This window comes from Rattus rattus, chromosome 11 (genome assembly GCF_011064425.1).
Source record: "Rattus rattus isolate New Zealand chromosome 11, Rrattus_CSIRO_v1, whole genome shotgun sequence".
In the NCBI taxonomy this organism is placed as follows: Eukaryota; Metazoa; Chordata; class Mammalia; order Rodentia; family Muridae; genus Rattus; species Rattus rattus.
The window spans coordinates 21352209-21375840 of NC_046164.1; the positions used below are offsets into that span (position 1 = coordinate 21352209).

The 23632-nt window shown below is 45.1% G+C and overlaps 1 protein-coding gene across 3 annotated transcripts in view; it reads left to right on the forward strand.

Moving 5' to 3' along the window:
* Tbc1d1 (TBC1 domain family member 1) overlaps positions 1 to 23632 on the forward strand; it is a 186126-nt gene that overhangs the window by 144831 nt on the left and 17663 nt on the right. For all 3 annotated transcript variants that reach the window (XM_032917081.1, XM_032917082.1, XM_032917083.1), the window contains 4 exons: positions 3582 to 3743; positions 11029 to 11187; positions 19223 to 19467; positions 21135 to 21294. In XM_032917081.1, the coding sequence (XP_032772972.1) occupies positions 3582 to 3743; positions 11029 to 11187; positions 19223 to 19467; positions 21135 to 21294 (726 nt within the window). The remainder of the gene's footprint in view (positions 1 to 3581; positions 3744 to 11028; positions 11188 to 19222; positions 19468 to 21134; positions 21295 to 23632) is intronic.

Sequence of the window (23632 nt, forward strand, 5' to 3'; positions counted from 1 at the left end):
TTTGTTCCCATTTACCGAAGAAGGAAGCCTCTGTTTAATTTTTTTAACCTATGGATCCTTTGTGTATATATCATGGCTTCTGGTTTTGTGTTTTATGGGATTCTTGTATGTGTTTCTGTGTCTATATGTATTTCTTGTGGACTTTGGTTCTTTTTCTTCTGTTTGTTTAATTTGTCCTATTCCAGTTTGTTTTCTCATATTTTATTAGTCTTTAAATGCCTGTTTATTTTTTAATAAGAGTCAGAAATAGGGTAGATTCGAATGGGAGGATCTCAGGAGTTGGGGGATGGGAAGTCATAGTCAGACTATATTATATGAAGATAATCTGTTTACAATAAAAGAAAAATATAATAAAGATTAAACAATACAAATTTTAAATATTTTATGGGCCCATGAGGTCGTTCAATAAGCAAAGATACTTGCCACTCAAACCTGATGGCCAGAACCCACAATGGAGAGAGAACCAACTCCTGCAGGTTGTCCTGTGCCCTCCATTCATGCCCCATGGCATATACACCCTCACTTATGTGTGAGTGTATGCACATGCACAGGGCAGGAGTGGGTGCTTATAATAAAAATGTCTTGTGGTCATAGCTTTACAAAGTATGGCTTCAAGAAAATGACAGCAATGTATCTGGAGATCTTTGTTAAAAATTGAGAGAAATCAGTAATGCTCGTTATGTGGCTCTTGACGATTAGTGCTTTGTAGACAGTCTTGCAAGCAGCAGCCAGGTGAAATAAAAACTGGGATGTAGAAGGAGAGAGAAGCTGCTTGCTCCTGTGAATGTTAGAAGTCATGAGTATAGAATTGGTGACAGGATCAGTATACCTCAGAAACCAAGGGCATGCCGCTGTCCAGGGCTGGCGACAGATCCACATGAGCAGGAAGTGTCTGCTGGGCTGCCTTGGCCACCTTGCCAGGGCTGGGCTTGTGTCCACTGTGGACTTTACCAGTGTTTGTCCTGATGGTACTGCCTATGCTCGTTTCTCTTACCACTGTTTATCCCAGGATGTGTTTATCTTGTGTCAAAGCGTAGTCAACTTTCTAAATTTAATATAGGAAGTGTTAATCTATTCATTAGCCTTGCTATAACTATATTACTGAGAAATAATCAACAATAGTAAGTTGATTGCTTCAAAATGTTTATTAAGCTTGATAGCACTGAATTGGTTGGGTCATTAAATATAGAAGCTAGGTCAGACAGGAACCAATCAGGGTTCATTGTGTAAACAGAAACTATTATTCTCTGATTTGTTTTTCATACACTTCTTATAAGAGGTTTAAGTTGCAGATGTGAGTGTTTCTTGAAATTGATCCGGGTTCAAGCTGACTTGCATGTTCTTTAGTAAAGAAAATAGAGGAACACCCATGACAGAGTCTTTCTCTGGCTAAGTCTGTTTTCTGCCTTTCTAATATGTAGACACAGTACTAATTACCATTCTGGAAGCATTTCGTCCCAGAGAGAAGTTAACCCCATCGTCTAAATCTGCCTCTCTGTGGTGTAGACACTTGGCAGCTGGGATTGTGGGTTTCTTTCCCAGTGACACAGATACATTGTCCTAGTTTGCTTCCTTTCTATTGCTATGATAAAACACTAAAGGAATCAGCTTGGGGAGGAGAAGGTTTATTTGACTTATAGGTCACAGTCTGTCATCAGAGAAGTGAGGGCAGGAGCTGAAAGCAAGAACTGAAGCAGAAACCATGGAGAAATGGTTCTTTCTGGCTGGCTTCCTTCACCTGCCTTGATCAGCTACCTTTCTTAACCTTGGACCACTTACCTAGCCAGGGATAGCACCACCCCACAGTTGGCTGGGCCCTCGAACATCAATCATAGGCGTTTTTTTTTTTTCAATTGAAAATCAGCCCCTAGAAGACCCTAACTGTGTCAGTTTGATAAAGATAAAACAAAACAAAACAAAACCAGCCAGCATTTACACATCGGATCTCTGCCAGAGATATAGCCCCCTGCTGTACCTCGCCGGAAGGTCACTTTCCCTGTATTTTATAATAGCTGGGAACATCCTAGTGGAGGGTAGCATAATCTTGACACAGACGTGTCACTGCTTGTCAGACTCATTCATCTAAAAAAACATTTTATGCCTAACTAGTATTAGTGTTATACAATCCATGGTGATACATTACATCTTGAATTGGAGTTGAAGGCCTCTAATTTACAAGGTTTCTTAAGTTTATTGTAGAAAATAATTTACAGAATTATAAGTTTTTCTTAAATCTCTTTTAAGCATAGGGGTCATTTAATTGCTGAGCCCTTGAAAGTTTTCTTTCTTTCTCAGCTAACTTACAAGGTACTGTGATAGTTTGCAGGAGGATTTTATTGGGGATGGGGGGCGGATTTAATAGGAGCCTAGGCACAGAGTGCCAGAGGCTTGCCCTGCCCTGTGGGTATACCTCAGAGCTGAACAGCAGCCAGTGTCCAAGTTAGTTCATGTGGCCTCGCTGTGTTGGGAAAATTCTGCAAAATCACATGTGATTTCATTCTGTCCTGTTTGCCCCTGTGCAGGAAGGGTATGAACATGCAGGCTCTTTGGTAGTACTATGGAACGTTAGGTGTCTGTAGCTATGGGTCCTGCCATAGCTGATAAGGCTAAGGCATTTCACAGGCCACTGTCCTTGGGAATCTGAGGCAGGGGATGCTGCAAAAAGATCCTTGGATTAAGCTTCTGGCCAAGTATTCTGGCAGCTTGGTTTTGGCTGTGTGAGGTTCCGTGGACTTGAGATGGAGTTCTGGTTGTTGCTGGGCAGTATTGGGGAACATAGACATGCTTATGACAGAGTTCACTGCTAATGAAGCCACTGGCGCTCAGAGCCCGATGCTGGCTCCAGTCAGCCTAAGAAGGCAAGTGATGAGTCGGACTTGCCAGATGTGGTCAGCTCAGCTCTAGTGACATGCTTTCTCATATACGGGAGTTTTAAAACTATGTAGGATGGGTGTGTTTTAAAAATATGAGACCCTAAAGTCTTTCTGCATTGGTTTCTGTCTATTTGGTAATTTAAGTGTAATTCTCACTATGGCTTTAGGCTTTTTTTGGTGAGGTGCCATAACTTGCTTCAGATTTATGAGATGTCCTGTGAAGGGGAATCTTTTCTATAGAGACATTACTAATGGTTGACAACAGCTACATGAGGCTTGCCTCTGGATAAAGAGGAACTTAGACTGTCTCTTCAGCTTGGTGAACAAAAGTTATTGAGGCCATGCCATGCCAAGCACTGAGAATAGCAATAGGTATTTCTGTCTTGATAGGGTGGTCATGGAAATGGACCAAATTGAGAAGAAGTGAGGTATACCTTACTCCTAAGGCCAGAAAGCCATGTTGGAAGCGTGTGGTTAAGAGAAATCAAGGCAGTTCCTAGGCTTTTCATATTTGTTCCATGTAAGTTCTGACCAGGCCTCACTCTGCTTTGGACTCTGGATGGGGCATAGTTAGGGTAGTCTGGCTCAAGAGACACGTTAGCGAGTCTCAGAGGAGGAAGAAAGGTGGGTTCAATTCGACCTGTGCTGTCGGCTGCATGGGCTCAGTAGCTCAGGCTCTACTTCTCACCCCTCCCTCCTCTTTCCCAGCCTCTGAGAATGATTTGCTGAACAAACGCCTGAAGCTTGATTATGAGGAAATCACTCCTTGTCTTAAAGAAGTAACTACAGTGTGGGAAAAGATGCTTAGCACTCCAGGAAGATCCAAAATTAAGTTTGATATGGAAAAAGTGCACTCAGCTGTTGGGCAAGGTAAGCTTTATCAGTGGCTTGATCAGGCCAGCCTCACCCTCTGTAATGACTAGAAGGGTGGAATAAAGGTATTTGCAAGGCTACTTTCTGCGCTAGTCTTGCCTTTTCATCTTCACTCACTGTTTTTCCAGATGCCTGATTGATGTGGGTTCTATCACCTTTCATGATCTTAATTACATTAATTAAAGTGCCTGGAAAACCAGGCTCCAATATGTTGATAGGAAAACCTTAGTTGCCTGTGAACTGAATAAGTGGGGAGTTAAATAGGAAACTAAAAAGGAACTGTGTGGTTTCTTGCTGGTTGGGTATCCTAGGGAAACAACAGGGTGCTCAACTCGTCCTCCAGGCAGGTGGTCCAGGTTTGGACCTCAGTCCAGGTAAGTGTCTTGTGGTATAATCTTAAGCAAAGACCCATCCTCTCTGGGTGAACCCGAGTTATGGGTATTTAACTCATCCTGAAATTAAGCTGAGGTCCTCTTTGAGAGCAGTGAATGCTCTTAGCTGCCGAGCTGCCTCTCCAACCCTGAGCCTTACTTTGTACATGTGGAAGACATGGGTGGTGACGCTGGCTGTGAAAATGAAGTGATGTGAGACCCCAGAGTGTGGCACATGCATCTGTGTCCTGGATGGCTTAGAAGGTGGGACATATGGTTGGTTGCCTCTCACTGTGGTCTGCCAGTCAGGGTTTTCTTTGTCTGTGAAAAGGTGAGTGCAGCACTTGAGATGAATCTGGAATGTTGCCAGCAGTTTGCCATAGCAATCCTCAAAACCATGAGCGTTTGCGTTTCTTCATCCTGCTCCTCTCCTGGGGGTTCTGTTTTTAATTGTTACTGGTTACTTATAGGCTTGCCATTTTCATGGGTCCTCATCACTCTTGCCTTGTCCTCAGCTGTTCCTCTGCCCTAGTGCCTCCCTACGCTCCCTGCATGTTTCTCATTTTGTTTTGCTCTAATTCATTTTTACTATGTAGTATAAAAACATCAGTCTGAGGCTGGTAACATTTCTAGGAGGGTAAAAGTGCATGCACACAAGCCTGTCAACCAGAGTTTCATCCCATGGAACCCAGGAAAGGTGAGAGGAGAGAATCATCCACAAAGCTATCCTCTAACTTCCACATACATGTCATGGGATATATCTACACATATATTGTACACACACACAACTAGTAAAACAGTTAAACATGTCAGGCTTTTATAGATTAGAAATTCTTAAAGAATGAAAAAGTACATTTTAGAGCTTAATTTGATGAATTTTTGTGTTGAAATAAAGCAGTAGTGGTTTCTCTTGACATGGACCTTAGTAAACATTGCTGTGAGCTGGGAGCCTTCTGAGAGCTACTTTTAGGGCTAGCACTGCTCACTCTAGTTCTGAATGAGGGTTCTAGGTAAATCACAGGGTTTTCCTGTGGCTATGTCCATTGTCCAGAGGAAGCAGCCTACAGGTGTTACTTGAACTAAATAGTTTTTCTATCATAGTCTTCTTATAAAAATAAAGATTTATTTTTGTTTTTTATATGTATGGTTTTCTTGCCTATATATATGACCATATGCAGGTTTGGTGCCCAAAAAAAGATCAGAAGAGGGTGCCAGATCCCCTGGAATTATAGACAGTTGTGAGCCACCATGTGGGTGCTAGGAGTTGAACCCGGGTTCTCTGAAAGAGTGGCTAGAGTCTTTAGCCACTGAGCTGTCACTCCAGCTCTTTCAGCCATTATTAAAAAGCTTTTTACTATGTTGGGAGATACCTCAGTGGACTTTCTGTGCAAGTGTGAGCACTGGGGTTCACATCCCCAGAACCATGTAAAACCTAAACAGGTGTGTTAACTACTCAGAAGTCCAGCACTCAAGAGGCAGAGATGGGATTCCCTCGGAAGGCTGGCTAGCCAGACTAACCACACCTCCAGGTTCAGTGAGACCCTGACTCACAAGAAAGTGGAGAGCCACTGATGAAGACACTTCATGTCAACTTTGGGCCATTATGTGAACATGCCTGGACCACTCCCTCACATTCAAACAACCTCATGCAAATAAGTAAATAAACAAAACCTTTTACTGAACATTGACTGCATGGGTTTTCGTACTGATGGGTAAGTATTGCTGGTTTTGACCTTCCCTTCCTATGGATTAAGGAGACTTGAGTGACAGTGGCCTCAGGCCCTTGGCTTGCAGGAGTTCTCTCATCATGCCTAGCTGCCTGTGGTTGAGCCATGTGCTGTACAGGCAACAGTTTCCAGTGTGACCCTGGGTTGGTGTCTTGTGTTTCGCCTCCTTGCTGGCAGCAGAAAGCCTGGCCCAATTTGTTGCACTGTTTGTGCAGTTCTGGTGGGCTTTACACCCATCGTGGCTGCTGCAGTGTGACCTTTACATGGGACGGATGCTGCAGAGGGCTATTTCGAAAACGTAGAAAGCAGAGGTGAACACGCCCACTTTTCCCTTTTCACACTAGACAGTGTTCTGTAGTGGTACCTCAGAAGCAGTTGCCTGTTCTCTAGCAGCTGCTCAGAGGCCTGGAACCTGGCATGTAGTTCCTGTTCTGTGTGGTAAGGGGGATGATAGGCTCCAGGTATCTGGATCCTGTGGGCTGGAGTTGGGCAGGACTGAGGTACACAGGTAAGCCAGGAATGATATAGAGTTCATTTTGACCTCTGACTTGGTCATTCCCTAAAGGAATGAATGCATGCAAACAGCAGAGGCTTTGTCATCCACTTTCAACACCTGAAGACTTAGCAACTTCAAACAAATGGCCACTATTCATCTAGGTCTCAGAGTGTTTAAATGATCCTAAACCAGAGCCATGATTTTGACTTTTCAAGCAGAAGCGAGAGAGAGAGAGAGAGAGAGAGAGAGAGAGAAACAGTCCTTGTGTGGGTGATGAGTCCTTTCCTCCTAATAGGGATTTAGAAATTGTTCCAAGTTGCCATGAGATTTAGGAGTGACCTTGGGGAAAAAGTGAATTCTGTGGAGTAGTAAATCATTCAAAGGTTGATGTGCAGCAGATGATTTCTGGAAAGAAAGCAAGATACTGAATCCTAGAAGCAAGTAGCTGGTTTTCTCGGATGTTGTTGTGAAGTGACCACATAAACAATCAGCAGAATGTGTCAGATGCAAACTCCACTTACCTTTGACCCAGCAATGCAGTTCCCAGAAACCTGTTCTAGAAATTAATCAGCTACAGGTTGTACAGTAAGAATGCTTATTGTGCTATGTTCTTAGTAGCTGAAACCAAAACAAAGCGACCCAGCCATATGATCATTGCATGCATATTCCAGAGAAACAGCACAGTAGGCATTGCCATATGTTGAGAGTATTATAGTATTCATGTCTCACTCACAGTTGGTACTTTCTCCCACAATGCATTTGCAGATGTTGAGGTTATAGGTATGTGAATGTGCCTCCTGGGTTATTTGGCATAGCCTCATGTACCAGCCCTTGTCCTAGTAAAATAAGCAGTGGGTCCCTTCCTCCTCCTCCTCCCCCTCCCTTTCTGAAGCGTTCTATTCTGAATGTTGGAACTGCATGTCTACTCTGCTTATGGGTGGATTCTTTTTTTTATTATTATTATTATTATTAACTTGAGTATTTCTTATACACATTTCGAGTGTTATTCCCTTTCCCGGTTTCCGGGCAAACATCCCCCTCCCCCTCCCCTTCCTTATGGGTGTTCCTCCCAACCCTCCCCCATTGCTGCCCTCTCCCCAACAGTCTAGTTCACTGGGGGTTCAGTCTTAGCAGGACCCAGGGCTTCCCCTTCCACTGGTGCTCTTACTAGGATATTCATTGCTACCTATGAGGTCAGAGTCCAGGGTCAGTCCATGTATAGTCTTTGGGTAGTGGCTTAGTCCCTGGAAGCTCTGGTTGGTTGGCATTGCTGTACATATGGGGTCTCGAGCTCCTTCAAGCTCTTCCAGTTCTTTCTCTGATTCCTTCAACAGGGTCCTGTTCTCAGTTCAGTGGTTTCCTGCTGGCATACGCCTCTGTATTTGCTGTATTCTGGCTGTGTCTCTCAGGAGCGATCTGCATTCACATTTTGATCATCCGTCTTGAGTTTCATTTGTTCTAGGCATCTAGGGTAATTCAAGCATTTGGGCTAATAGCCACTTATCAATGAGTACATACCATGTATGTCTTTCTGTGATTAGGTTAGCTCACTCAGGATGATATTTTCCAGTTCCAACCATTTGCCTACTAATTTCATAAAGTCATTGTTTTTGATAGCTGAGTAATATTCCATTGTGTAGATGTACCACATTTTCTGTATCCATTCTCTGTTGAAGGGCATCTGGGTTCTTTCCAGCTTCTGGCTATTATAAATAAGGCTGCGATGAACATAGTGGAGCACATGTCTTTTTATATGTTGGGGCATCTTTTGGGTATATGCCCAGGAGAGGTATAGCTGGATCCTCAGGCAGTTCAATGTCCAATTTTCTGAGGAACCTCCAGACTGATTTCCAGAATGGTTGTACCAGTCTGCAATCCCACCAACAATGGAGGAGTGTTCCCCTTTCTCCACATCCCCCAGCATTTGCTGTCACCTGAGTTTTTGATCTTAGCCATTCTCACTGGTGTGAGGTGAAATCTCAGGGTTGTTTTGATTTGCATTTCTCTTATGACTAACGATGTTGAACATTTCTTTAGGTGTTTCTCGGCCATTTGGCATTCCTCAGCTGTGAATTCTTTGTTTAGCTCTGAACCTTATGGGTGGATTCTTGCTTTTGTCTTTATACCCTTTGAATTGTCAGATTTTTTTTCCTTTATAGCAATAAGCATATTTTTTTTCACATTAGTGAGAATAGTTATTCACATATGAGCTGGGTGAACAGTCTCTTGCCTACCCAGAATTCCCTGTGTGCTGTCCTGCTGACCAGGTTTCTTCTTGAATTAGGAATAAAACAAACCTGAGCTTGGAAAGGGTGTTCTAAGCAAAAGCACTGTCTGACTGCATGACTTTTTGCTTTAAATCTCAGACTCAGCCAATCCTGCAATATGAGAGTATCTGGTATTGTCTGGTAGTATGGCCAGTGTTCTCTTCCTCCCCCAAATAATTCTGACAAGATAATGGGAATGATTTAGTAATAAGAGGAAATTGCACATCGCCTAACTTGGGGAGAATTTCCAGTTTGACAGAAAATATGTGGTGAAAAAGCCCCTCTATAAATCACTCAACATGTTGACTGTGTTCTAGTTCATTGTTTGCTTTTATATGGAGTCTAAAGGATTACAGATCTGTTCCTTCTCTACCTACCTACCTCCCCCATCCCTCTTTCTCTGTATGTTCGTTCACATGTGCATGTGCATTTGTGCATGCATGCCGCATGCCATACACACACACACACACACACACACACACACACACACACACACACACACACACTCACCACTAAGACAGATCTGAGCAGGCATGGTAAGGAAGGAGAGAAGAAGTAGAAGTGATGTAAGAAAGCAGCCATTAGGATATGTTAGTTTCCTGTGCTACCATAGCAAATAACTACAGATTTAGTGGCTAAAACAGCACAGAGTGGCCAGCAAGATCATTCAGCATGTAGACATGTGTGTGTAGGCATGATGAACTGAATTCAATGTCCGGATTCCAAAAGGAAAGAACCAACTCCTGAGAATTGCTTTCCACCTGCCACACACAGTGTAAGACCTGCACAGGTTGAAGCCACACACAATTCCACACTGGAAAGGGGAAATGAACATGAAGTCCCGCCTCCAACCAAGATGTTATTTGCAATTGATAGCTGCTGGCACAGGGGAAATTGGTTTTCTCCAATGATCTCCAGGGCAGATCCATGCTCAGAAGCAGGTGACCAACACAAAACAGACTCTATGGTTTTGGAGAGGGTTTTGTTTATTGTGGCTTGTCTTAGCTTCCTTTTTTTTTTTTTTTTTTTCCTTGTTTTATTTTGGTGGTGGTGGTATGTCTTTTTACGTTGAGAGAGGGAGACATAAAGTTAGGGAAGTGGGAGGCTCTGAGAAGAGTTGGAGGGAAAGAATATGATCAAAATGGATTGTTTGACAGTTGTGAAGTTCCAAGTCACGTTGTCAGCCCCAGTGTGCCTGGGCTTTCCAGCTTCTGCTGGCTGGCTGGAGCACTTCTTGACTCAGAGCTATCTATCTTCTGCTTCCATAGGCACACTGGCTCCTCTTCTCAACTCCTCCTCTGGCTGCTGTTGTCAGGGACATTTGTCTCAAGATACAAAGTCCAGGCTCTAATCACGATGACGTCATCCTCTGTCTTGACTTTAGCCATATCTGCAGAGACAAGGCCACTTTTAGAGGTTGCAGGGGTTAGGAGATTGATGTATCCTTTAGAAGCCTACTCTTCTTTCCCTGCTCAAAGCCATCAAGTTAATGCTGAGGCTAACATTTAGAGAAAATGTAGGATGCAGTTACTTAGCACAGCGACCTTTCTTACATCTCTCCTAAGTTGACATAAAGGGTGAAGAAAAACCAGCAGCTGCCCAAGTACCTGACCCATTCAAGATACCTTCCTTCTTCTGGTGGGTTCTCCTCCCTTTTCCTTCATCCTTAAGGTTTGGTTTGCATGAAGGAGGCTGTGAGATCTTGATTGCCTAGATTCCAAGAACCAGGTCTCTTTCACCCAAGCTCCACCTCACTTTGATTCTTGTCCTGTTCTGAGACTTGTGCATCCTCCTTTCATTCCCTTGGGGCGTTGTTAGTTGGCTTCAGGTTGACATTCCTGCCATAACTCAGGTTTGTCCTTTGCAGAATCTGATCAGATCAGATGTATCTTTTGAAAGCTAGAAAGGCAAGAGGGTCAAGGCCAAGGAGAATGGACAGTGAGAGAAGGGAGGGATGATGGGAGAGGGGTGAATGCATCACATTCTCTGCTACTTCCTGTACATTTGATTCATGATGGAATAAGAATCACATTGATTGGACACTAGGGGATGGCATAGTCCATGAAGATGCCTTGCAAGTGTGAGGGCCTCAGGTTGGTTCCCAGAACCCATAAGAAAAGCTTGGAGCAATAGTGCATGCTTGTAGTACCAGTGCTGGGGAAGGACTGGTCAGTGCAGCCTAGTGAGCGGCCATGTCTAACTAAATAAAGTGAGTGGATGGTGTTCCTGAGGAACTACACCTGAGGCTGTCGTCCCACCTCCATGTCTATGAATACCCATAACCCACATGCTCCTACATGTGTGCACACACAAACATTTGCGGTAATGAAAAACAACACATAACTCTTTTTTTTCTTTTTGTAATCACTGAGCTGAATTCTGAGCATAAAGCCGGGTTTAATATTTTCCGCTCTGTTAAAGGTGTGCCACGTCATCACCGGGGTGAGATCTGGAGGTTTCTAGCTGAGCAGTTCCACCTTAAACATCCATTTCCCAGTAAACAGCAGCCAAAGGATGTACCCTACAAAGAGCTCTTGAAGAAGCTGACCTCCCAGCAGCACGCCATCCTCATTGACCTCGGTGAGTCTGCCCATCCCCTGCAGGAGAATGAATGCCCACCCTTGAAGTCTGGAGAGGCTGTCCAGGTCATTTAGTGATCACAGATGCCCTCTGAGGCCATAAGCTGCTCCCTTTTTGCATGGCAGCTGCCTTGTTCTGCTTGACAGGGGAGGTGTTCATTGGTCATTAAGTCTGTTCATTGAAACAACTCTGGTTTGGTTCAGTAATCCATATTTCCAAGGGATGGTTTACAGTACATTGAAGGAGCATCCTGGGAAACACATTGGCTTGGGTTAGTTATAGGAGAAACATACTAGCCTGGTTTACTTTTAAGAGCATTCTCTGGACTGTGGTGTACAAACAGAACTTGTCAGAATAATTGTAGAAAACTGTGTGTTTGCAATTTCGTCTTAGAAAGTAGGCGGTGCCTTATTTCTGGAATGGCTTTAAAACTGAGAAAGGAAGCAGTGTGTTGGATCTGCAGTTGCCATGGGAAAGACCTCACTGACTTAGAATGTAATTATATGGGACAAGGGACCCTCTGACTGCTGGTGGCTAAGCAGGGATGGAGCCCTGCCCTGCAGTACATAAGGCCTGTCTCTGCTGTGAGGAGCAGGCTCCCTGGCTGGAGTTGATTGTCTGCTGGCAGAGAATGTGGTTCTGCCTCCAGGGTGCCAGTTCTGGATGCTGAGGATGTTCCCCCGGGACACCTGTCCTTGCTCAGTGCTGCACTGGCACACAGCCTTAGTGGAGCAGGTGATATTACTGTGGTTATTATTCATTGCTAATGCTTAACTTTGCCTTGAGTTGAATGTCACATGAAGTTACTCAGTCCATTTCTTTTAATTTTCACAACAGTACACATAGATAAGTGCAGAGGCTACATAACTTGTTCAAGATCCCATAACTAATTTGCCAATGAGCAGCATGGCATGAGAACTGTTGTCACCTCCTAACCCCTACTTCTGCTCAGCAGGATGGAAGCCCTCAATGGGCTGCACTTGGGTTGTATTATAGTATACTCTCAATTCCGAGGACAGTGCCCAACACATAGTAGGTATTGAGTGTATTTTTCTGCCATGTTAATGGTGAGGCACTGTGCTCTCACACACCTTCCACAGCTTCTCTGAGAAACCCATCCTCTAAGAAAGGAAACAGAGGCACTAAACGGTCAAGTCACGTGGTCATCAGAGCAGAGGTGCTGAGACCTACCACCATCATTCTGACAGCCCTAAGATTCCCAAGCTCCATGTTGCTAAGAAGACGCTAGTACTGGGCAGGTGAAGGGCGAGGCTGACGGGCATGGCCGATCCCCAGCCAAAGCCCATCTGGCCCCGTGACCCTGAGGATGATATTTGCCCATTGGCAGGAGCTGAATTTGTCCATGCAGTAAGTAACAGAACAGTGGCTTTGTGTTCCTGTTCTGTGAGGTGAGCTGAGAACTGAACTGGGCAAGGTGTGGAAAGGAGTGACAGATCTCTGTCCTGCCTTCCCCATTCCTCCATAGCACAGGAGGAGGAGAGGAAAGGAGAGATTTTGCTCCCTGCTTTGCATTTTCTTCCCTGGCCTTCCCATATTGCCCTTACTCTTCCGGGACATGGCCAGCCCTCTGCCTCTGACTGCTTGAATGTCATCCCTTTTCTGCAGAAAGAGAATGAGTGGAGATTGGCCACATTCCCGCCCCCATCCCCCTACCAGCCAGCCCTCTCCCTAAGAAGCACTGTTTGTCTGAGCCCTAGCGCACTGGCCTTTCCCCTAGAAAACATCGCCTGATTCACATCCTCTCTGGCCCTATTCAGCCCCACCCTCTCCCTTCTGCTCCCAAGGCCAGCTGCACCCAGCCCCCACTCTGTGACCCTTCTCTTTCCTCACCTCTGGCCCAGTGCTAGCCTGGCTTCCACTTTGGATGACCTCCAGACATCCTCCCAGGGGCCTGAAGAGCCTCTATTTGGAGTAATCTGTGTCCCAACTTACCTCTACCAGGCTCCTAGGATTTATCCAGGGACCCCACCAGTATCAGCTTTTGTCCCTATGTGAACCAGAAATCCTGGTTGCTGGCCTAGACCCAGTAGTGGAGTCTGGGTGCCCTCCACAGGGTTCCTGTTCTACTGTGAGCCAACATCGGGTAGGCCTAGCATCGTAGGCCTCCAGCTCTGGCCATGACAGGTGTCACCTCACCTGCCATCTTTTGTTTGGTGCACACTGTATCTTGTCTATTCTGTGTATTCCGTCTGTGCTGTAGCAGTCTGGGCCCTGTAGAGGTGTGGAATGGCACATTCCATTCCTTTCAAAGAAGCTTTCCTATAGTGAGCGGCTAGAAGACAAGCACCACTGAGGAGAAGGATTTTGGCTTTTCAATAGTTTGTCTTCTGGGGTTGGGGATTTAGCTCAGTGGTAGAGGGCTTGCCTAGCAAGCGCAAGGCCCTGGGTTCGGTCCCCAGCTCTGAAAAATAGAAAAGTAAAAAAAAATAGTTTGTCTTCTGTCTCTTGCTTTATTTTATGAAACTGGCCTTTTACTTAAACAGCTTTTGGTAAGATTTGTTCCTTCAAAGAATAAAAGCAGTAGACTTTATAGTTTGGTCATATTCTATAATTTACAAAATGTGATTTCACATCTTTGCACAGCCCAGCATGGACTGTGTGGCCCAAGAACTAAAGAAGTGTTTTGACAGTGCTGCACAGAGCTCCTTGGCCCAGGAGAAAGCTGCTATGAGGCTCAGCAGGTGCCTTGTGGCTTTTATTCTGTCACCAGGGACGTGCATTGGCCTGACCTTCCGATGACCGTAGCCTTTCTCCCCTCTGCTATCTGGGTCTCCATCGTGGGTGGATAGCTTGGACTGCCAAGGTCCTGCCTTCTGTTTGGGGCTCCTGCTCACTGACACTGGTACTGGAAGATACTGGGGATCCCAGACATCCTCTGTGGCACCCATCCTAGCTTGCCAGCAATCGGCCACCTCTACCCGGTAACTCTAGCCTCTCCTGTGATAAGAGGGACGAGTAGGAAGAACACAGTCCAGTCCAAACGCAGGAATCCCATTGACTCCCAGCAGGAGCTGAAGCTGCCTCTATTGGCCCCTTACAGTCTCACTACTGTGATTGTTACCATGTGTAAAGTTATGGCACTATGTGAGTCTCTGCAGTAGCTTTACTGTTCTTTTCCTGAGCCAGGATCTCACTGTCCCAGCCTCAGATCATCCTGCCCCAGCCCATTATAGGTGTGCCACCATTTCTGATGTCAGAAATACTATTGTTGATGAGCTTCTTAGAGACCACAGTGAAACCCAGATGGGTCAGGCCTGCCCCTGCTAGTTGCAAGCAGAGCATGTGTCCAGAGGAGTCACTTAGGTAAGGGAGCCAGGTTAGGCGCTATCCTATTCCACTAAATATATTTTAACCAGAGACCTCAAACCCGAGAAAGAAAGAATTCCCTTCCCCCTCCTCCCTCTTCCTTCTCCCTGTCCCTCCCTCACTCTCTCCTCTCCCAGTTCATAAAAGATGAGTAGGCCTTCACTGATAACTATAAAACAGATAAAAAAAAAAAAAAACCTTGAGGCAAAAGACAGAAACATGCCTACAATTTGTCATGCATTCACACTAGCCTATCCAGTTTGAGACTAAACTCTGTTCTGTGGAAGTCACAGTTCCAGAGCCTGATAAATTCCTGTACCAACAACAGCAAGAATTATCCCAGAGTGTGCACCTATGATATTATCAAGATCACAATGTGAACTCTTGCTGGGTGGTGCTTAGTGTCAGTTGTCAGCTTGACACAATCCGTCATCACCTGGGAGACCAAGCAGCCTCTAGGCATGTAACCTTGCACTGATAGAGTGTAGTAGTGCGAGTGTTGAGATGGGTAAAGCAGAATGCACTTCATTCCTTCACAGACACAGTCAGTGGTCCACCAGCCACTGGTTAGCAACCGTCTCCAGCACCTCTAAAGATGTCTAGTGTTTAGTATTCAGTGTCAAGACTCCTACAGTATTCAGACTTAGGCTGGCACACTCAAATCCTGTGACAACCTGTGGCAGATTATCACAGGTGCTCACGTGCAGAGCCCTGAGAGCCAGTCCTAGCAGCCACTGCTCACTCAGATGGTGTCACTGCCTGAAACTGTAATGGGTCATCTTGAGCAGCTAGATATGTTGTCACTTTAGGAGGCACAGTTTAGTGGAAGGACATATAGCACAAAGGAGGAAGGACATATGGTGTCTAGCTCTGTCACTTTCCACTTCATGCCTTTGAGACAAGGTTTCTCTCTGAAGCTGGAGCTAGACTGGTGGCCAGTAAACCCCAGCAACCATCCTGTCTCCACCCACCCACAGTCCTAGAATTACAGGCATGCGTGTGACCATGCCTACTTTTAATGTGGATTCTGGGGTTTGAACTCAGTTGTCTGTGCTTTTGTGTGACAAATGCTCTTACCCTCTGAGCTGTCTCCCCAGTCTACAAGAGGTTCTTTGTGCCCTTTTGACAGTTTCCATTTAAAAATCTCTCTTGGTGTATGAAAGTAGCATCTCTTTATTTAACAGAGATTGAAAGGGCCTGCAGCTCCCTACCTCATAGTAAATTTACTAAGGAAGGAAGTCCCCTTATTCCAGTGGATTTGCAAGGATTCCTCAGTTTCTACATACTGTTCTTTGACAAGGGTCTTTCAGATCCAGTGCTAGACCTAGTGGATATTCTGCCTGGCTTGTTACAGGAGAGACTTGGCCCTGGACTTTGATTTTACTATTTCTGAAGTCTGGACCAACATAGCTAACAGCTGGCAGTTTGTCTATAGTCATCCAGCTTTGAGTGAGCAGTGAGGTGCACTGGACTGACATTGCCCTTGGATATTCATCACACAAGACTCAGGCCTTGCTTCAGCGGGGTCTTCCATAAGGTCTTCCTGGGTATGTTCTCCCTCCTTCCTGGTGCTGGCGTAATGCCATCTGACCACCTTCTGACCATAACTGGAAGGCCGCCACACACTAGCTTCATGAGAGTGGGTTGTCCAGGAAACGTTCTTAATCCAAGTGGTCCATTCTCTCCTTAGCAGCCTGTCTTGCCCTCCTTTCTGGATTTGCTGGCGGGAAGGTGGATAAGCTGTGCTAGCCTAGAACAAATGTTTCATAACTGGGGAGGTCAGGATCCCTTTCTCTTTTAAAATCAAATAGCCCAAAGAGCTTTGGCTTATATGGAAAATGTTGTATTAATTTTTTACTACATTAGAAATTAAAACTGACAAAGTTAAAAATACTTAAGTTTTTATTTTAAAATGACTGTAATAAACTCATATAAACATACAATGAAAAACAACTGTTTTCCAAAAAGAAATCAGTGATGACTATGACATTATGTTGTAGTTTTTAAATATCTTTCATAGCTTATTTAATAAATTATCTGGAGTATATTATCTTTATCTACTTTGTTGTAGTTATATTATTTGAAGTAAACAAAGAAAAGGCTGACTTTATATAGATCTGTAGTTATAAAAAGAATGGTTTTGAGGCTGGAGAGATGGCTCAGCAGTTAAGAGGACAGGCTGTTCTTCCAGAGGACCTGGGTTCAATTCCCGGCACCCACATGGCAGCTCACAACTGTTTGTAACTCCAGTTTCAGGTGATCCAATACCCTCATACATAAGTGCGGGCAAAACACAGGGGGTGGGGCGTGTAAGACCTATATACCTATGAACCCTATATACCTATATACCTATATACCTATGAACCCTAAACAAGCTTCACAGAGCTGGCTGTAGTGGAGAAGCACAGGAGTGGCAGCAGAGCTAGAATGACAGACAGTAGGAAGGTCTCCAAGCCTGTCCACCTGAGTTTGGTGCCAGAACCTGTGAGGCTGAGAGAGAACTGACTGTCACATGTGAGATGTGCATACTTTTGACTTACCACTAAATAAGTAGATAAATAATTATTTTCAAGAGAAAAGGACTATCCATGCTGGAAGGACTGTCCATGTACATGGAAATGGAGTGACAGGGTGCTGCTTCCTCTTTCTATCCTAGGAAAGCAATTGTCTTGGCCTATTCAATACAGAAGCTGAAAGTGGCTGTTGGGTCCGCAAGTGTGATAAGCCCAGATTAAGGTGTGCTGTCTTTCAAAAGAACCCCCTGGAGTTCAGTGACATGAAGAGATGTTTTATGTTGTTACATGTGGAGATGATAATATTGTATATGTTTCAAATTAATTCCACCTGTAACTTTACAGTTAGTGTGTGTGTACATGATGTGGACATGTGGGTATGTACGTATGTGTTCCATGTGCATGTGTGGAGACTAAGGACAGCTTTGCTGAGTCAGTTGTCTCTGTCCACCAGTGCATAGGTTCCAGGGCTGGAACTCAGTTCACTCAGCTTAAGTACAGATGCCTTTACCCATTGAGCCATCTCCTTGTCCCTATCTGTAACTGTTAGATTCCCTTTATATCTTGCATCATAATCACGTGCACCTGTGACACCTGTCAGCACTCAGAGCTGAACAAAGGTACCTTGCCTTTTCTGCTCATGTGCACATATACAATGCTATTCATAGCCGCTCAAGGGCTGAGACCCCAGGAATCCTCACTTAGTCCTGCACCTAGCCTGGGGGATAAATCTCAGGGTGGGAGGTGAATGTCTCCAGGTTAATGGAGGAGGGGGGACACTTGTTCTGTGTGCACTGCTCCTCATTCTCCTTAGCCATAGAGTGATGTGTACATAGAGCATTTGGGGACTGTATGTTGACGAAGAGGGTAGCATAGGCAAGAAATGAGCTTGGAATGAAAAGCAAGAGCCTGTGTCTGTCTTCTAAAAACCAAGTTCAGGCATGTTTAGTTCAGGGTGAACTAAAAGCTTTCTCAGGAGATTGAGGACAAATGTGCGGATCTACCCTCCTGCCCCACGGGGACAAGTTGAGTAACTACAGCTAGCTGTTGCTGTGAGGCCCAGATGCACCTGCTGCCATTGATGACCAGCCAGGCTGTAGTTCTCACCAGTGTCAGAGCTGGGCCTGTGCGCCTCTGCACTGGCGCCTTCCTGTCCCTGGGAACCTTCTTTCCTCTCCGTTCATCACTTTGTCAGGTGTCAGCAGTGAGAGCCTGAATGAAACAAGGCACGCACAGAAAAACGCCACCTTTTACATTTTTATTTTTGGCAGTTTTCTTTATCGTATCTGTGTGCACGTTTCTGCCATAGCACATGTGTTGATTAGAGGACGACTTGTGGAGTTCCTTTTCTTCTACCGTGTGGGTCCTAGAAATCAGACTCATGTTGTCAGCTTAACAACAAGTACCTTTCCGATACACTGAGCCCTCTTGCTGTCCCATGGCATTTTTATTTTGATAACCAATTTTGTAGAAATAATCGTGGTTCTAAGACCCGTTTTTAACCCCTTTCCAAAAGGTCACTGTTTCAAGAGAAACATCTTGACCTGTCTCAGATCACAGCCTGTGGCTTAACAGTGTAAGAGTGCTGTGGTGACTCCCACTTGTGGTCTGGAAAAGCTGGTGGGAAGGGTCTGTCACAGCATTTGAGTGACGTGGGCTAGGGTTGGTGTTGAGAAAGCGCTGTGCTCTTAGGAAGTGAGGTTCTGTAGTAGGGACAAGTGACTTTCTTGTTTTTGACTGGAAAAAAAAAACAGACATTTACTAGACTAAAGGTAGTTATAATTTCTTTACTTAAACAAAATCACTGGGCGTGCTGGTGCACACCTTTAATCTCAGCACTTGGGAGGGGGAGACTGGACTGCTTTCTGTGAGGCTAGCCTGGTCTATATAGCAAATTGGAGGCCAGCCTGGTCTACACAAAAAGTTCCAGACCAGTCAGAGCTACAAACTCAGAGCCAGACTCAAAAATAAATAAAAACTAAACACTGCAAAACTTGATAAGTTGCTGGGTTTTTGTTGTAAATACTATCCTAGGACCCACTCACTGACTGCATTCACCGATCAGAGGTGATACTAAAGACGCACTGATGTCATGAGCCATCACCTACAGATCTCGCTCCCTTAACCTGAGCATGCTGCATTTCTGGTTCAGTGGGCCTCTTGTATGCTACCTCTGACATATATTCTTTTCCCAGGGCGAACCTTTCCAACACATCCATACTTCTCTGCCCAGCTTGGAGCAGGTCAGCTGTCACTTTACAACATTCTGAAGGCCTACTCACTTCTGGACCAGGAAGTTGGATACTGTCAAGGTCTCAGCTTCGTGGCAGGCATTTTGCTCCTTCATATGAGTGAGGAAGAAGCATTCAAGATGCTCAAGTTCCTGATGTTTGACATGGGGCTGCGGAAACAGTATCGGCCAGACATGATTATTTTACAGGTACCAGGCATCCTTGTGCCATAAATAAAAAGATGCTGAAGATGTGTGTCATTCCTCTACAGGCAGATCTAGGCTCTTGTCCACTGCTAACTCACTCTGTGGTAGGTGTTGCTCTGTGTGCTTCCCATGATGGCTCTCAGGAAGGTGCTCTTAATTCCCTCAGCTTGTAGATGGGAACTGAGGCTCAGATGGATTATGAAGTTGGTCCAGGACACACAGCTAGAGGTCTTTGGTTTTCCTCCTTCCTTCTCTTCACTCTATCCCTGGAAGCTGGAGGTAGAAGTGGAATCCAGGCCTGTCTGGCACTAGGACCTTAACTCCTATCCCTTCCTTTAGCCTCCTTAGAGGTTACTGGTGTCTCCAACCCTGTGATCTATTCTGTTTTCTGCCTGGGACCCTCTCTCCATCTACTGTCATCCAAGGTTCAGCTCCACTGTCATGGACTTGATTCCAGAAGCTCCTCCTTCTTGTGCTGATGCTGGGTCCCTCACTGCCACTCTTGACAGACAGACCATTCCATGCTATCTTGTCTCGTGCCTTCAGGACAACACATTTCCAGCCATAAATCACCCTAGTTATTTACTTCCTACCTTCTCGTGTCCTGATTTCCTTTGAGAGAAGATTTTGACTTATACCCCTAGCAACTAGCAGTTGGAATGGAATAGAAACCCTGTCAGTATTTGATTTCTGAACAAGTTCATCAAAAAAGTTGCCGTAAGCCCACTTTTGAGAGGCTGAAGCAGAAGAATCCAAAGTTGTAGTCTGTCCTCGCCTATAGAGTGAATTTATCCTATGTGAGAACTCCATAGTGAGGCCCTGTCTCAACAACAAAGTCTAGGGTTGTAGGGCAGTGGCTGAGTGTTTTCCCAACACATGGTGAAGTCCTGGGTTCTAGCCCCAGCTTCCAGGCCGGGAGGGAGGAAGACCTTACACAAGCACCCAGCTGGTCAAGCACTATGCCTGCTGCTTTCCAGAGGTGGAGAAAGCTCTGGGCCCTGATCTGGGAGTGTCCATAGCATTGCTTAGCTGTTCATTCATTCATTTCCCAGCAGGATTCCATAACTTAAGGGCTTTAGATTGTACCACTAGAGCTAAGGACTTCATTTGAAAATATCAGTATGTGTTATTAAAAGTTTATTTAGTTCTTCCTGTAAGTTTGAACTATATGAACATGAATCTCACAAAGGGAAACCAGCCGCTGTAAGACTTGACTCTCACCCTGCCTGAAGACTGCCTCTGGGAGTTTGGAGGGAATTGACTGTTGAGTACAGACAATGGGCCCATTCTCTGGAACCATGATGAAGGTGCCCTTGTTAACTCCTAGCAGGAGCTCTTTGTTCCAGATTCCCCTTAGTTAGAGGTTTTCTACGAATGTTGGTGAATTTTTTTAGATGCTTGCACAGGCAGACATGTAGGGTCTCTTAGCTAGAGAGCATGGTGGACAACAACGACGAAAGAAGTGGAAGAAGCATTATCGCCTAAGCTTCTTCTGCTGACCTCATGGAGCCTGCTCCCCGGAAGCTCTGGTTGGATGCTTTAGGTCATTGGATACCCTAAGCCAAATAGAGAATCAACAGGGCTAAAAACCCCTCCACCCCATGAGATGAGTAAGTCTATACTTGTAGTAGGTGCATAGTTCTCAGCCCCGTGGATGTGTATTCTTACAGATCCAGATGTACCAGCTGTCACGGCTCCTCCATGATTACCACAGAGACCTCTACAACCACCTGGAAGAGTATGAGATCGGCCCCAGCCTCTATGCAGCTCCCTGGTTTCTCACCGTGTTCGCCTCACAGTTCCCACTTGGCTTTGTAGCCAGAGTCTTTGGTGAGCTTCCTCCATCTGTCTACCAGCCAGCATTCTCCTGTCACGAAGCAGTATTATTGCTGCCCCCTTTTGCTCGGTTTTTATAGCTATCTATCTAGTCAAGCTTGGTATGGAGGCTTTCAAGTCCCGTTTAACTTTTGGTAACTCTGGCCTAGCCTAGGAGTTCTCATCCTATGAGTGTGCACACAGGGCCCCTCATTAGCCACGAGGATATCACATTTATCTTAGAACCTGAGAAGATTGTGTGTGTGTGTGCGTGTGTGTGTGTGTGTGTGTGTGTGTGTGTGTGTGTGCGTGTGCGTGTGCGTGTGCGTGTGTGTGCACGCGCGCGCACATTTAAGAATACTCATGGATGTGGTAGCCAGGTGATATGATGCCAGGCATCTTCCATTATCCCTCTCCACGTTATATTTTGAGACAGTGTTTCTCATTAATTGGCTGGCCAATAAGCTCCAGAGAATCTCCTGTCTCTACCCCTCTAGACTGGACTTCCTCCATGATACCAGTTTTAATGTGGGTGCTAGGGTTCCAAACCCAGTTCCTCTTGCTTATGTGGCAAGTGCTTACTATCTCTCCAGCCCCGCAGAGAGCATCTTAAGGGATTGCTCATAAACACTGATCATACACTATTTTGTATATACTTTGACCAGACATGATTCTAATTCTAAAAATGTTAAAACTTTGTTTTTTAATTTATTTTTATTTTCGTGTATATGTGTGTGCCTGTGTGAGTGTATGCCATGTGTATATTAATGTCCAAGAGGCCAGAAGAGTGCCATATCCTTTGGAACTGGAATTAAAGGTAGTGTGAGCTGTCTGACATGGGGTGCTAGGAATTGAACTTGTGTCCTCTGGAAGAGCAGAAAACGCTCTTAACCACTGAGCCATCTATCTACCCTGAACACTTGTCTTCTTTTGAGTAAGTATTGGCTTCCTTTCCCTCCTCTCCCAACAGAGTGCTGGTCTTTTGTCCTTCTGTCTGTCCACAGGAACCTTTGAAAACTTCCCTCTGTGACAGGAATCTGTATTTTTAAAATGCTATGATTCTCTTTTGCATAACTTCCCAGATTGAATTACTACAGTAAACTAGAGAGTAAAAGTTATCTTACAGTTAGGCAAATTGTGAGATTTGTGACATTTAGGCCATAGGTAAAATAAAATAAAATAAAACCCCAGGCAGGTGTGATGGCTCACACCTTTAATCCCAGCACTCACTTGGGAAGCAGAGGCAGGCAGATTACTATGAGTTCGAGGCCAGCCTGGTCTACAAAGCAAGTTCTAAGACGCCAGCTCTATTATATAAAGAAACCTGTCTCAAAAAAAACAAACAAAAAAAAATAAAAATAAAAATAAAAGCCTCAAAACTGGGTGCTTGCTATACTGACAAGAGTTACAGGATGTACCTCTAGCTGTGGGCTTCAGTCTCTTCTGAGTTTTTGTGTTTCCTGTACCTTGGAAATGGGGGGAAATGCCCCCCCCAGGACCCTTTACCCTTTCCCTTAATCCTTTTGCTCTGTGGGTCTTGTGAGGGCTAGAACAGCAACGGGCAGGGAGAGCTGGATGGCTGTTGATAGGCTGTCTCAGCTGTATTCAGCCTATACAGCTGAGAAGTTGAATTCCATGGTTTGTGGGAAAACTCTGCCAGGGGGGCTGCACTGACCACAGCTACCAGGGATTAGTGGCACTCCTGCCTGGGCCTAACAGAGCTGCCACCTGCAGAGAAGGGAGAGCAGTCTTGTTAGGCTGTGTCAGCTGCTGAAGGACATGGGAAAACAAGCAGCCTCCTCCCTGAAGATGAGAGCCTTTCTGCTGCAGAATCACTTGGAACTCTGTGCAACTTGTTCTCGTGACTTAAATTCTAATAATAAAAGCTGAAACCAGTTCAGGCAGGATGTTTTTCTCTGAAGGAGTGATGAGTCTTCCAGTTTTATATACAGTGTGCTTAGAGATGCCAATGTCTGCAAAATTCCTGGATCCCACAGCTCCCTGCTGTACTAGTGGGTTCCTGTCTGACTAACAAGGGCTCCTGGGAGGGCAGACAGGAAGCAGGTCCCAAAGAAGGCTCGTGCTGTGATGTCACACCAGGTGCTTTTGCATAGACCATCTCAGAAAGGCAGATTTTCCCAGCTGTTTTCTGTGCTGGTGACTAAGCCAGCTTGTTGAGTCCATACTGTGAGTAGTTACCATTTAGGCTCTTATTATTAGCCTTTAAATCCAGATAAATCCTAAAGCAAATGACCCTTTGTTGACAATTCTCTGTTTTATACATGAATAGATGATTGCCAGTTTGCAGAGTCACCGAGATAATTCAGCAACCTAGGGTTTTTGCTGCCCAGCC